Source organism: Lactuca serriola, chromosome 2 (genome assembly GCF_051521515.1).
Source record: "Lactuca serriola cultivar US96UC23 chromosome 2, Lser_US96UC23_V15, whole genome shotgun sequence".
Lineage (NCBI taxonomy): Eukaryota > Viridiplantae > Streptophyta > Magnoliopsida > Asterales > Asteraceae > Lactuca > Lactuca serriola.
The window spans coordinates 73,266,273-73,280,647 of NC_136409.1; the positions used below are offsets into that span (position 1 = coordinate 73,266,273).

Genomic DNA, 14,375 nt, shown 5'->3' on the forward strand with positions numbered 1-14,375 from the left:
TTTCTGGTGATGGGAGTCACCGGAGATGGGGGATGAAGAGATGAGAAAGGTTAGGGCGATGGTTTCTTTTGGGAAGATGATCGGAAGTGTGGAGGGAGATGGCAGAGAAGAATTACATCATTGGTTCTTATTTTATGAAGCAATAAATTTCTTTTCGTTCTTATTTTACTAGGTGTGAGACCCGTGTATTACATGAGTTTATTAAAAATAAAAATTTAATATCAATATTTAAACATTAAATATTTTATAAAATAATACTTTTACATAATATAAAGTAATATTTTGGAACATTTATAAAAGAAATCAAATATTCTTTAGAGCATTTATTAGATTTTATTATCAAATTAATAGAATGATTCTCTTCCCTTATATGAAATTTTATTTTAAAAAAATGAAAATTCTTAAAAATGACAAGTGGAAAACAATAATTTTAAAACTCCCACAAAATTATAAGTGGCAAAACTCTTAAGAATTTGACAAATGGCAAAAAAAACGTTCATTTATTAGAGAGGATGAAGCAATAAATAACAAATATACAAAAATAATAAAGGAAGGTAGATACTAGATAGGTCATTTATCAAGTATTTAACAAATGTTTTATTACCATTCCATTTCCATATCGTTTCCTTTTTAACCTTACATCGATTTAAGTCGGTCAATTTTAAGAAATTCTTAATGTCCCATTTTGTTATTGTAATTGGTCCCTGTAGTTTGCTGTTTATAACAACTTTAGTCCATGAGATTCTCATTTGTTGCACTCATGGTCCCTAATCCAGACCTTTGTAACAGGTCCGGTCCCTTTCCCCTACTAGTTGTTACTTAAATCAGTTAAACCCCCTCACATGAGGGTAAAACGGTCATATTTCCCCTTCTCTATTTCTGGTGTACGTGTATTCCAGGTCCAGTCTGATCAACTTCCACAAATATCTCCCCAGAAGAAGTTGATTATTTCAGCTCTAGTCAAGCAAAAACAAAAACATTCTCTATCTCCTCTACAGAAATAACTAAAAAGTAAATTACATGTTTAATCTATGGAAAAAAGACAAAAATACCCTCCATGAACATAAGGGATCTTAATGGTTCCACTTACAGCAGTTAGAATGAGGACTAAAGCTGCAACCAAAGCTCGAAATAGGGACCAAGAGTGCAACAAATGAATCTTTTGGACTAAAGGTGTTACAATATGCAAACCACTGCGACCAAGCATGTAATTTACTCTTATGATAATTCTATTTAAAGCTTGTTAAAAATGGAAAGTGTATAGTAATGATGGGAGACTATACCTGGACAAGGTCGTTTGCTCATAACTTCAATATATCACATCTTTGTCCCTCTTTTGATATTAAAGATCTAGAGAGCGTATGCTTTGTAAAATGTGTTTTAATTTGTTCTTATATTTGATAATAGTTGTATCAATAGCTTACAACTAACAAGGATCTTAGCATGTAAGACACATTGCATATTGTACATCTCAATATATCATATCTGCCACCGGAAATCCATCATCTAGCTACTGCTTGGTATCTCAGCCAGCAGTGGCTGGAATTTACCTTGCTCATGCAACTGTAAAACTTCCTCTGCTCCACCAATGTACCTACCCTTTATAAAGAGTATTGGGAGTGCGACTTGTCTGCCTAACATCCGCCATAGTTCTTCTTTGTAATCCCAGTGTATCGATACATCTCTTTCTTGGTATAAAATATTAAAATCTTTGAGTAAAAATCGAATGCGAAGGCAATCTTTGAATGATTGTTGGTTGGTGTTGTCCCTTGTTGTGTACAGAATAAGCGAATCACTTCCTCCCGGTGGACAGACTTTTTGAAAATCCAAAAGAGGATTATGCAATTCTTTTAATATTATGTTCCGTAAAACTATGTTTCTCCTCTTTGTTTCTTGACCTTTAGCCTCGAAATCCTCCTGCCAAAAACATATAAAAACTCGAGGGTTGTCATTTTACTTGAATGCAAAAACTGTGTGAGATTCTACTTTAAAAGATTGTGTTATAAGATTTTCATATGAACAATCTCCATAATATCTACGAGACGATTGCGATAATTTTCTGTAAATTACAACTATAATTTCCATACCTACAATCATTCTATATTTACTTTTGATTATGACTAATGTATACTTACAAAATTTTCCATTAAACATTCAATAGAGGACCAAATAAAAGTAAAGAATCATGTAACCAATCTCATCAATACAATTATAATATTTCACAGTGGACGTGCATATAACGGATTATAAAAAATCTCATCTTGATTTTTTCGATTATTTAGAGATTATTTTTGATCGGAATAAAGACGGAATGAAGACCATATATCAAAGTTCATGATATTTTATCCTCTAAAAATAGACATTCATATCTACAAATAAAAAATAAACATTTTTCCCCAAAATTTCATCTCGAATTCACATGTAAATCTTCACATGACACTATTGGATTTTTTATAGAACATAATTGACATGTGACTGATTATTCTACTAATTTTTTTAACTATTATTGATTATTAACTGAATTACCCGTAAGTATATAATTTTTTAAAGTTAGTACGAACTAAATGGCCATCATGTACAAAAATCATATAAAAGCCATAAATTTAAAAAAAAAATACCGTTTTTTTAAAATGCAATTTTGTGATATCGTGAGATCAAATCTAAAAATAATTTTAAAATGCAAAATAAATTGAAAAATCCAAAAATTCTTTTTTTAATTATTATTTTCGGAAATTTAATTACCTAAAAAAAATTTTAAAAAAAATTACCGTTTTTTTTAAAATACGTGAAATATTCTAATAGAATGTTACACTGTAATAATTTTAATGTGATTTTTAGAATTTTAAAACATTCTACTAGATTTTTCAGATATATAGAATATTCTATTTATTCTACTAGAATATGTAAAAAAATGTATTTTTTTTGGTATTTTATTATTACTTTTTTTGGAAAATATAAATTCCGAAAATAGTATTTGAAATTTTTTTTTCGAAAGTTTTCAATTATTTTACATTTTAAAAATATTTTTTTTATCTACTAAATGAGTGGCTAGGATAGCGTCTCACAGTCTCACAAAATTAGGTTGTCTCACGTGAACCTAACCCTATATATATATATATATATATATATATATATATATATATATATATATATATATATATATAGAGAGAGAGAGAGAGAGAGAGAGAGAGAGAGAAAGAGAGAGAGAGAGAGAGAAGGTGAGAGATATTTTTCAATTACATTTAAATTCAATAATATATATTAATCGCTTTCTTAAAATAAGTAAAACTGATTGGTCCATAGTTATGCATACAATAACACAATAATATATATATATATATATATATATATATATATATATATATGTGTGTGTGTGTGTGTGTTTGTGTGTGTAATCTGTAACATTGACATCTTGAACTACATGTGAAATCCAACAAATGTTCTCATTTTGATTCACATTTGAATCTAACTAAATTTACATCTGAATATAAGTAATTCGCTTGATTGTTTTTTTACTATTTCATCATTATGATCATATAGAAAGGAATTTACTGAGAATCAATGAATTTGAACTCATATGTGAATAATTAACAAATGTTGTAAAAATCAGGTACAATGGTTATTTAAATGTGAACTAATGTGTATAAAACAGAAAGAAAATACAGAATTTTGTACATCCTTGTCTTTGGCGGTTGATATTTTAAATTCTGATGCTCATAATTGGTTCTTTTGTTCTTTTATTTCTCTATTGAACATATATATATATATATATATATATATATATATATATATATATATATATATATATATATATATATACACTTAAGTTCATATATAAAGACTAAGTATTTTGCGAATGTATGATTAATTCTGAACTAATCAACATAAAATGATAGTTTTGGATTTTCACATATAATTAATTGAATAACAAAAAATATAAATTCAATATTTATGAATATTTAGCTATAATCATGGATTAGTTACCAATTTATATCTTTATCATCCTCCGGTCATCACCACTTTACACCATCACCAGAATTCCCTAAACGTCCAACACTTCCATTGTCGAACCAATTCATATCCACGGACACACCATCTTCACCATACAACGACACCATCACCACCAATTTTACGTCAAAAATATATTCAAGTTTAGAAATCGAAGTTGATCCATCAGGGAAAAATGTAGACATCGGATTTTTAATTCTTCCCCGCCCCCCTCCCCTCCCCCATGAATTCTATCTGCCTCTATTTTATCACTTGATCCTACAATATGCAATTCCTTCTCAACTCAATCGCAAACTCACCCCTCACGATTTGAATTTTGATCTCCTCCCATTCTTCATTAAATTCCCGATTTTCAAGATGTGATTTCTCATAACTCAATTACAGTATGTATTACTTCATCATCATACCTAGCAAACTAACCAACCATTTTGAAGTTTTGTTAAAACGCAATTTGATTGCTTACCTGGTATTTGTTGAATTGCCTCTACGAAGTGATGAAAAAATTTTATGGTAATTTTTTATCCATATTTTGATTTGGAAATAGTTTCTTTTGAAACACAATTTTGGATAATGCTTTTGAGATAAAAGTAAATTTACATGTGGCAATCTGTAATATTCTTTTTCGCATGAAAATTTTCACATTCAAACTAATTAGGATGGATGGTGAACAGAGAATTTTCAAAGATGATGTTTTTTATTAAATAATGATTACGTTTATTTTCTTGAATAAATTTGACTATTCTTGGTATCCTTTAGTGTATTATTGTCTATCATGGTGGATCTTTATATCCTCAAGTATCCTTTTAGTATATTAATGATATGCTTACCTACTTTTAGTTTTGAACCACGTATTGACTTATAAACATTTGAAATGATCGTAGGATGATTATCTAGATTTTTTTGGTGCACCAAAGGTGATCGGCAAGATTGGAACAAACATCAAATATTTCAGTTGCTCCTGGTTGGTAGTGAAAGCTCCTGGTTGGTAGTGAAAGCATTGGAACTTACCAATAATGAGGAAACAAATTAAAGAAAAAAAGGAAAAAAAAAGCCTACATGTAAGTAACCAATAATCACCACTACTCTTTTTTATCTAACAAATTATTATACATTTAGTTTATTCCATTTTACTCCTACTTTTTCTTTATCCAGGATAACTTCCTATGAGAAAAAAAAGTTATTTTTTTATTGCAATAAATAAATGAATTGTATCACACTCTCCATTTAAATTTTTGTTACTTTATTCATATATTTGAAACCATGGGGTTTATGTTTTTTAAATATCTTTTAATATTTAAATTTGGTTTTGATGGCTAAAAAAATTAGGGTGTATTTGAAGATTATTGGTGCAAGAGTTAGGAGAAGTTGCTCACATACATTGATGCTCACCTAAGCAAAGCAGTACAAGAAATATTGAAATATGTCCATTTGCATATTCTTTAAGAATGCATCATTCTTAAAGAATGGAATGTAGAAGAATGGAGCTGCAAATCGGTCATGTTGTAGAATGTTTCATGTATTTGTAATTTTTATTTTATTTTATTTTCATGTATTCTTAAAGTTCTTTAAGAATGCAACATTCTTAAAGAATGGAATGTAGAAGAATGGAGCTGCAAATCGGTCATATTGTAGAATGTTTCATGTATTTGTAATTTTTATTTTATTTTATTTTCTTGTATTCTTAAAGAATGTTGTTTCTTCTTTCAAAAATGTTAAATTACTGTTCAAAAATCCAAAAATTTCTAATTTATAACTTATTCTTCAAGAATATATTTATGCACTTGTAATTCTTGTCTTATTTTTCTATTTTCATAGATTGATATTTCTTTCAAGAATGTTGTTTATTTAACAAACAACAAATAACACATATTCTTCAAAAATAATCTTTACAACTGAAATTGATAATGTTATCCTAATAATATTTTGGGCTTTATTTTGTATTGGGTTTTATGATTGGACATTTTCGCTAGGAAACCCTAATTAGCTTGTCTATATATTATGTCTTTCCTTTTCATTGTATTTGTACTTCTCTTTGATAATAATATGAAACCCTAGCCGTTATATGTATTTCACTTGTTAGTTTACATGGTATCAGAGCTCGGTTGATTATCTGTAGTTTTTTGTTTTTTTTAGGGGGGGGGAGAAAGTACTGTTCATCGGAGGTACTGTTCATCGAGTATTGTTCACCGACGATATTGTTTCATCGGTGTTACTATTCACCCGACGATTATTGTTCATCGACGTTACTGTTCATCAAGGCTACTGTTCACGAGTACTATTCACATGCACTATTCATTGTCACCATTTGCAATTTTGGGGTATGCTTCTTTTGCTCGTTTCTGTATTTGGTTTGGTTTGATTTGTTCGTTTGTCGGTTTTGAGGGTTTCGTTTTTGTCTAGCTTTGTTGATTTCGAGATCTTGATCGTTTTTTGCTGCTACTCGTATTTACTATTTGACTGATATTGAAATATGGCCCCAAGAGATGATTCTCTTCAGTCCATTAGTATTCAACTTGATGGCAAAAACTATGCCTATTGGAGTTATGTTATGAAAAATTTCTTGCGGGGCAAGACTATGTGGGGGATTGTTACAGGTGACAAGAAGAAACCAACAGACGAGAAGGTCGCTAATTATGAAACCTTACTGGACTCATGGGAGACTGATAACTCCATGATCATTACTTGGATTAATAATTCTGTCATCCAGTCTATTGGTACTCAGTTAGCGAAGTATGACACGACAAAGAGGTTTGGGATCACTTGGATAGGTTATATACTCAGTCTAACTTTGCAAAGCAGTATCAGTTAGAGTTTGATATTCGAGCCCTCCAACAGAACAATCTTAGTGTTCAGGAATTTTATGCAGCTATGTCGGATTTGTGGGATCAGTTACCTCTTACAGAACCTGATGTGTTGAAGGCTTTTAAGCCTTATACTGATAGAAGGGAAGAGCAACGTTTGGTTCAGTTCTTGATAGCATTACGTTCAGATTTTGAAGGTCTACGTGGATCAATCTTGAATCGTACACCTCTTCCCACTGTTGATTCGGTTGTTCACGAGTTGATTGCAGAAGAAACTCGTATCAAGTCCCATGCTGACAAAGCTCCTAAGACAGCCACTCCTGCTGTCTTTTTTGTTTCACAACGACCCCAATCTTCAAACCAAAATCGTCCCAGAGTTGCATTTGATAAGTGTGCTTTCTGTAAGAAGAAAAACCATTAGAAGGCAAATTGTCCTTTACTGACAAGCAATGGAAATTAGCAGCAACGGCAAAAAAGATCACCAGCACACTCTCAGTCTTCTGGACAATCACGTCCCTCTTTTTCATCTTTTAGGCCACCACAGTACGCTGCTGCTACACCTTCAGTTGAGAATGAAACAGATTTCACAACACCATCAGCCTTGGATCCACAGATTGTTGAGCAGATCAGACAGTTCTTAGCTACCAATCCAACTGCCATGTCAGCTTCCATGTCTCATTCAGGTCTGTCTTCATCCAACATGTCAGGTATTCCTTCATCCTTGTGGATATTGGATTCTGGTGCACCTCATCACATGTCACCACATTTTTCATCTTTTGCTTCATTATCTTCTCGTATACTTGTCTTTGTTATGTTTGCTAGTGCTACACCCATGTCAGTAGAAGGTGTTGGTTCTATTGTCACTCCTTATATATCGTTAACAAATGTGTATTACATTCTTACACTTGCTTTGAATCTTGCATCGGTCAGTCAGTTGTGTAAATCTGGTTGTTAGGTCTTCTTTTCTGATTCATTCTGTTGTGTACAGGACATTCGGTCTTGGAGGGTGATTGGGATAGGCCGTAGACTTGGGGAGCTTTATGTCTTGGAGCAGCTACATGTTGCTAATGTTGTTGCATCTAGTGTCGATTTTTCGTCTTTTCGTTTAAACCCTTCATCGTCTCCTTTTTATCTTTGGCATTCTCGTTTGGGACATGTTTCAGCGTCTTGTTTACAGTTTTTTGTTTCCATTGGTGTGTTCGGCTCTTTGAAATTTGATGATATTTCTGATTGTTGTGGTTGTAAACTGGGAAAATTTTCTATTTTATCGTTTAATAAAAGTGTCACTCGTTCTGTTGCTCCCTTTGATACTGTGCATTCTGATGTATGGGGTCCCTCTCTGATAACCTCCAAGTCAGGAGCTAACTATTATGTTTCATTCATTAATGATTACACTCGTTATACGTGGGTTTATTTTATGAAGCGTAGGTCTAACTTTTTCACCATATATAGTGAATTCAGAGCTATTGTCAAGACTCAACACTCTGCTATCATAAAATGTTTTCAGTGTGATCTGGGAGGAGAATTTACCTCCAATGATTTTAAACAATTATTGGCATCTGATGGCACTATACATCAATCATCTTGTACAGACACTCCTCATCCTTATGGTGTTGCAGAAAGAAAACATCGACATCTCCTAGAAACTGCTAGATCCTTACTACTCTCTGCTCAAGTTCCCAATATGTTTTGGGGAGAAGCTGTTCATACCGCTGCTTATGTTATTAATCGCATTCCTACTACGTACACTTCGGGAAGTCTCCTTATGAAATGTTGATTGGACAACTCCCAGATTATTCTTCATTACGAGTGTTTGGGTGTACATGTTTTGTCTTGAAGCCTCATGTAGAGAGATATAAGTTGTCTTCAAAATCAGCTCTTTGTGTTTTTCTGGGATATGGTATTGGTCAGAAAGGTTATCGGTGCTATGATCCTTCAAATCAGAAACTGTATGTATCTCGCAATGTCACCTTTTTGGAGCATATTCCATTCTATAGCATTCCTGTTCAGTCACATGATGCAACCCGAGAGGAGCTCCGTACTATTGATCTGTTTAGCATTGACATTGATGATCCACCACATGTCACTGATCCACCACTTGCTGCTGATCCACCACATGTGGCTGATCCAGCACCTATCGTTGATCCTCTGTCTGCAAATCATCAAGACCCCCCCTCCATCGAGACCTTATCATAATAAGAAGTCCACAAAGCTTCCTGAATTTGTATATTCCTCTTACTCACTGGCTTTTGCCTCTTTTATTGCTAATGTACATCGTCTCTCTGAGCCAACATACTATAAAGAGGCCATTTATGATCCCCTTTGGCAGACCGCTATGGCTGAGGAACTTGCAGCTCTTTATCAGACTCATACATGGGATCTGGTTCCGCTTCCACCTGGAAAAAACACACGATTGGGTGTCGTTGGGTTTATAAAATCAAAACAAAGTTTTATGGATCTGTTGAGCGTTATAAAGCCAGACTTGTTGTGAAAGGGTACACGCAAAAGTATGGTATGGATTATGAGGAGACGTTTTCTCCTGTTGCAAAAATGACGACTGCTCGCACCTTGATTGTAGTTTCTTCCATTCAGCAATGGAAGATTTATCAAATGGATGTCAAGAATGCTTTCTTGAATGGTGATCTTCATGAAGAAGTATACATGTCTCCTCCCCTGGTATTGCTCACCGACCAGGTGAAATTTGTCGACTTCGGAAGGCTCTATATGGCCTCAAACAAGCCCCTCGTGCTTGGTTTGAGAAATTTTCTATGGTGATTACTTCTCTTGGTTTTCAACCAAGTAACCATGATTCGACTCTATTTATTCGATGTACGAATGCAGGCCGGATTATTCTTTTCTTATATGTCGATGACATGATTATTACTGGTGATGGTCATGATGGTATAGAGTCTTTAAAGCGTGATTTGGCTCACTGTTTTGCTATGAAAAACTTGGGATTACTTCGTTATTTCTTGGGGATTGAAGTTGCTCAATCTCCAAAGGGTTATCTTTTATCTCAAACGAAGTATATTTAAGATTTGTTTGAACGTGCACGACTCACGGATAATCGAACAGTTGATACGCCTATAGAGAGTAATGCAAAGTACTCTCCAACTGATGGTGTCCCATTCTCAGATCCAAGTCTTTATCGTACCATTGTTGGGAGTTTGGTTTACTTGACTGTCACTAGACCGGATATTGCTCATGCAGTTCATGTGGTTAGCCAGTTTGTCACTGCTCCTACTACTGTTCATTGGGGAGTTGTTCTTCGTATTTTGAGATTTTACGTGGTACTCAGTTCCACACTCTTATGTTTCCTTCTTCATCCTCTCTTGAGTTGTGTGCTTATAGTGATGCAAATTGGGATAGTGATATTTATGATCGTAAGTCCACTACTGGGTATTATGTTTTTCTTGGAGATTCATTGATATCATGGAAAAGCAAGAAACAAGATGTTGTTTCTCGATCTTCTATAGAATTTGAGTATCGAGCCATGGCTATCGCCACTTGTGAGATTGTTTGGTTGAGATGGCTTCTTGCAGATATGCGCGTTCACATCTCTCAGCCTACCCCTTTGTATTGTGATAACGAGAGTGCGATAATGATTGCCAAGAATTCAGTGTTTCATGAGCGCACAAAGCACATTGAGATTGACTGTCATTTCACATGTCATCATCTCCAGAAGGGCACTATCTCCCTTCCTTATGTTCCTTCCTCTTTGCAGATTGATGATATTCTTACAAAGCCGTTGACTGCTCCTCGATTCCATTTTCTGTCTGACAAACTCTCAATGCTTATTGTTGTTGCATTGTGAGTTTGAAGGGGGATGTTAGCCTAATAATATTTATTTTGTATTGGGTTTTATGATTGGGCCTTTTCGCTAGGAAACCCTAATTAGCTTGTCTATATATTATGTCTTTCCTTTTCATTGTATTTGTACTTCTCTTTGATAATAATATGAAACCCTAGCCGTTATATGTATTTCACTTGTTAGTTTACAGATAATTCTTGCAATTATAGAAGAAGCTAATTCTTTATTAATTTAAATTGATTCTTAATCTTTAATCTTCAATAAAATCAAGTTAAAGTTTACGATAAAACACAAAATTCTTCGAGAATGCTCTGTGCAATTTGAAAATGATTAAAAATCATATCAAAATTGAACTTAAAACGTGAGAAAAAGATTAGTCAAACCAATATGCTTAAAATCCGTTTTTCCTAATTTGATTTAAACCAAAATGTCCAATTTAACCTTTTGATGGTATCAAAATGCAAAAAAGGTAAGAGGGTTGTAAAAATGCAAGTTGAGAGGAAAAGCAATGTACTTGATGTTTGAGAGCACTTGCAAGCATTTTCACGACCAAAGCCATTGGTGGGCGTCGTGATGAGTCCTTTTCCAAACATTGATATGCTAGTTTTACAAACGTATCACGCGAATTCTGTTCCATTTGTTGCTTTAGCTTAAAATCAATAATCTCATCTATATTGTTTTCATGATAGCTTTTTACCAACTCCGCGAGATTTTTTCGCACATCCTTACAACTTAAATCAACACAAGGCCTTGAGCACAAAACTTCAAACAGTACGACGCCAAATGAGTAGACGTCTGATTCTTTCGTTAGTTCATTCTTATCTATATAGTTTGGATCACAATAGCCAAGAGTGCCCACAGGATTGGAGAAAACAAACGTGTATTGTTGGTTGGCAGGGCCATGTTTTGACAAGCCAAAATCAGCAATTTTGGCATTCCAATTTTCGTCCAACAAGATATTGGCGCTTTTAATATCCCGGTGCAGGACTCTTTGTTGGGTCCCCTTGGGATCATGAAGGCACGCCAAGCCACGTGCAGCCCCAAGACATATCTTTAGACGTTTAATCCAAGTGAGGTTAGATTTATCTAGATGAAAATCAAGGCTTTTGTTTGATGCATATTCATACACAATGATCCTTTCTTCACCCTCATTACAAAATCCAAGGAGTGAGATTATATTTTCATGTTTATGACTGGTAAGCAACATGATCTCTCTCCAAAATGAAATATCTGCTTGCTCTTTGGAACGATCCAAGCGCTTTACGGCACCTATGGTAAGACGCTTAGAGTCAAGGAATTCTCCCCTATATACTTTCCCAAATCCACCTTCTGCGATATAGTTGTTATCAGCGAAGTTGTTGGTGGCAGTATTAATGATATCAAGTTTATATTTGTATTGATCAAAACAGTCCCTGAAAGAGGACATTGTGTTTGTGGTCAACTACACCTGTCAAAGAAAAGTAAACATATATTATTATAGGGACTGAAAGAAGATACAGATACATCTTTTATCGAAGAAAACACCATTAAATTGAAGTGTTGGGAATAGCTAATACTGCATCTATTGTTGCTAAGCAAGCTAGTGATGTATTATGCAAAACCATGAAAAGTATTCATCCATTTTCCAAATTTTGAGGATGAATTTGTACTTTCTCAAACACTACATCAAATTTCCATTTCAAGCAACATAAACTCCACATTTGGGGATAAGTTGGTACGCTTTGTTATACAAAGGTCACTTGAATTCTAAACATAAACAAGACTAATCAAATGATTCATCTCTATAGAGGACTTGTTTGGATCTGTATTGGAGGCAGAAGAGAGACCATATGTAGATATTTGAGCAAAACTAGAAGTAGACGAAAGAAAATTGATCCAAACATAATTTAAGGCAGAAAATTAGCTTTACACCATTGAAGACTATACAAGTTTGTATGTAAAGTAATCGACAAAGTCCAGGCCTTGGTGGATGAAACGTTAGGTTCTAATAGTTAGAAGCAAAATCACTTTATGTGGAAGGAAAATTTAATCCGGGAAGTTAACAGAGAAAAAGTTACCTGAGACTGATGAACGCAGACCTGAGAAAGTCGTCGAACAATAACAACGAACGGGGGAAGAATGTGAATGGGTTATGACGCGGTAAGATAAGAAAATGATGATGGGCTGTGCACTAAAAATGAATTATCCCTTCTTTTGAAAGCCTTTTGCATAAAAGAAAATGACAAAATTTAAAGTTATCAAAATATTAATTTTTTGCTTAATAATTGAGCTTTTTCAAAACTAGTGTTGTTTATAGAGGCGTTCTAAAATAGGTGTTTTTCAATTTTGTGATAATAATAGTTTTTTTTTTTCAGAAATTGGGTCCCATCTAACACTAATTTGAAAAAAAAAAAAAAAAAAAGTACATACACCCTTCATTATTGGCCTTTTGCCATCTATTCGTTACTTTTTTTTTCATGGGAATATCATTTCTTTAATTAATCAGCCTTTTAAACTTTTGTCGTCCAAAAGTATCTCATATTTTAATATATCTATTTAGATATGTTGTACTGATTTTTGTGGCGGAGCCGGGATAAAAGTAAATGGTATCCTAACCGATGGTTCGGTTTCTCGGTTTTTCCGAACTCGATTTTGGGTTTAAACCCATACTCATTCAGATGTTTAAATTGCTGAGAATTGAGAAGCTTATGTTGCTTATATAACACATGTATATATGAGCTATCTTTCATGTTATGACAGATTTGGAACAATATTTGAATTTAAGAAACAAGTTGAAGGGATATTGGATAGAAACTAAAAAACAAAATAAAATACACTCATGTCAAGGCCAAGATTCGAAATAGGGATATCCAAGTTAAAACATTCAACACTTAGCGCTTGGACAACTAAGAATTTGTGTTTAATTTTCATAACATCATAATGTAATAGGTATAAAATCCGTATAATGCTATATAAAATCCTTTTAAATAGCTTCGAAAATAAAAGAAAAAAAAATGTTAGAAAGGATATTCGAACTTGCAAATTTCAGAATAACACCCTATCGCGATACCCACCTGAGCCAACTAAAACTTTTTGTTTTTATTTCCCTAAACATATTTATATTAAGGACCGCAACATAAACGAAACCTTCCTGAAAAATTTATACTACTGAAAAGAGGGAGAATTTTGTATATGCCCTTCCTAAACAGCTAAATATCGTATTTGTCCGGACTAAACTCTAAATATCGTATTTGCCATTCCTAATGTTTTCTAATATCATATATATTCAAATCTACTTTTTTTTATTTTTTTATTGATTTATAATTTTTTTCATAATATTAAATCATTATAAATAAAATACATTATGAATGGACAATAATACCCTTCCTCCTAATCTCTAATACAACACACGATTCACAGCTTTATGGATCGATTCTGCCAAAAATCGTTTTCCCCCATACCTTCTTAAGTCACGATCGATCCTTCCCTTCCTTGAGGCTTCCGATATTTGCATCCAATCGCTACATCTAATCGATCGTTGATTCCAATTGGTGCTTCCCGTGTTATCGCATACACACACGATGACTGCAGCTTCCTTCCGTATCTAGCTTCCTTCTGATCATAGCACAATTCCTTCTTCCCCTTGTTGTCACACACTCACATCATTGAATCAGGTACTAGCGACTTCAACATATACCTATTTTCCATCTCTTTAATTTCATTTTTAGGGTTTTTAGTTTCAATTGTTCAAATTCTTTTTACAATCTGCTTTGTTA

At 33.4% G+C, this 14,375-nt stretch overlaps 1 protein-coding gene across 1 annotated transcript; it reads right to left on the reverse strand.

Moving 5' to 3' along the window:
* Window positions 1-1,365: 1,365 nt before the first annotated feature.
* Window positions 1,366-12,826, reverse strand: LOC145086385 (putative serine/threonine-protein kinase PBL28). Its single transcript, XM_079024133.1, has 3 exons — window positions 12,678-12,826; window positions 11,135-12,067; window positions 1,366-1,917 (listed from the first exon to the last, which is right to left on the reverse strand). Exons 2-3 carry the CDS (start codon window positions 12,044-12,046, stop codon window positions 1,507-1,509), a joined length of 1,323 nt encoding a protein of 440 aa, XP_078880259.1. The 5' UTR covers window positions 12,047-12,067; window positions 12,678-12,826; the 3' UTR covers window positions 1,366-1,506.
* Between the last annotated feature and the right edge of the window lie 1,549 nt (window positions 12,827-14,375).

Coding starts and splice junctions, on each gene's coding strand:
- LOC145086385 (XM_079024133.1), bottom strand. CDS start 12,046: ATGTCCTCTTTCAGGGACTGTTTTGATCAATACAAATATAAACTTGAT. Junction 1,918..11,134: donor CAAGTGCTCTCAAACATCAA/GTACATTGCTTT, acceptor TGTTTTTGGCAG/GAGGATTTCGAGGCTAAAGG.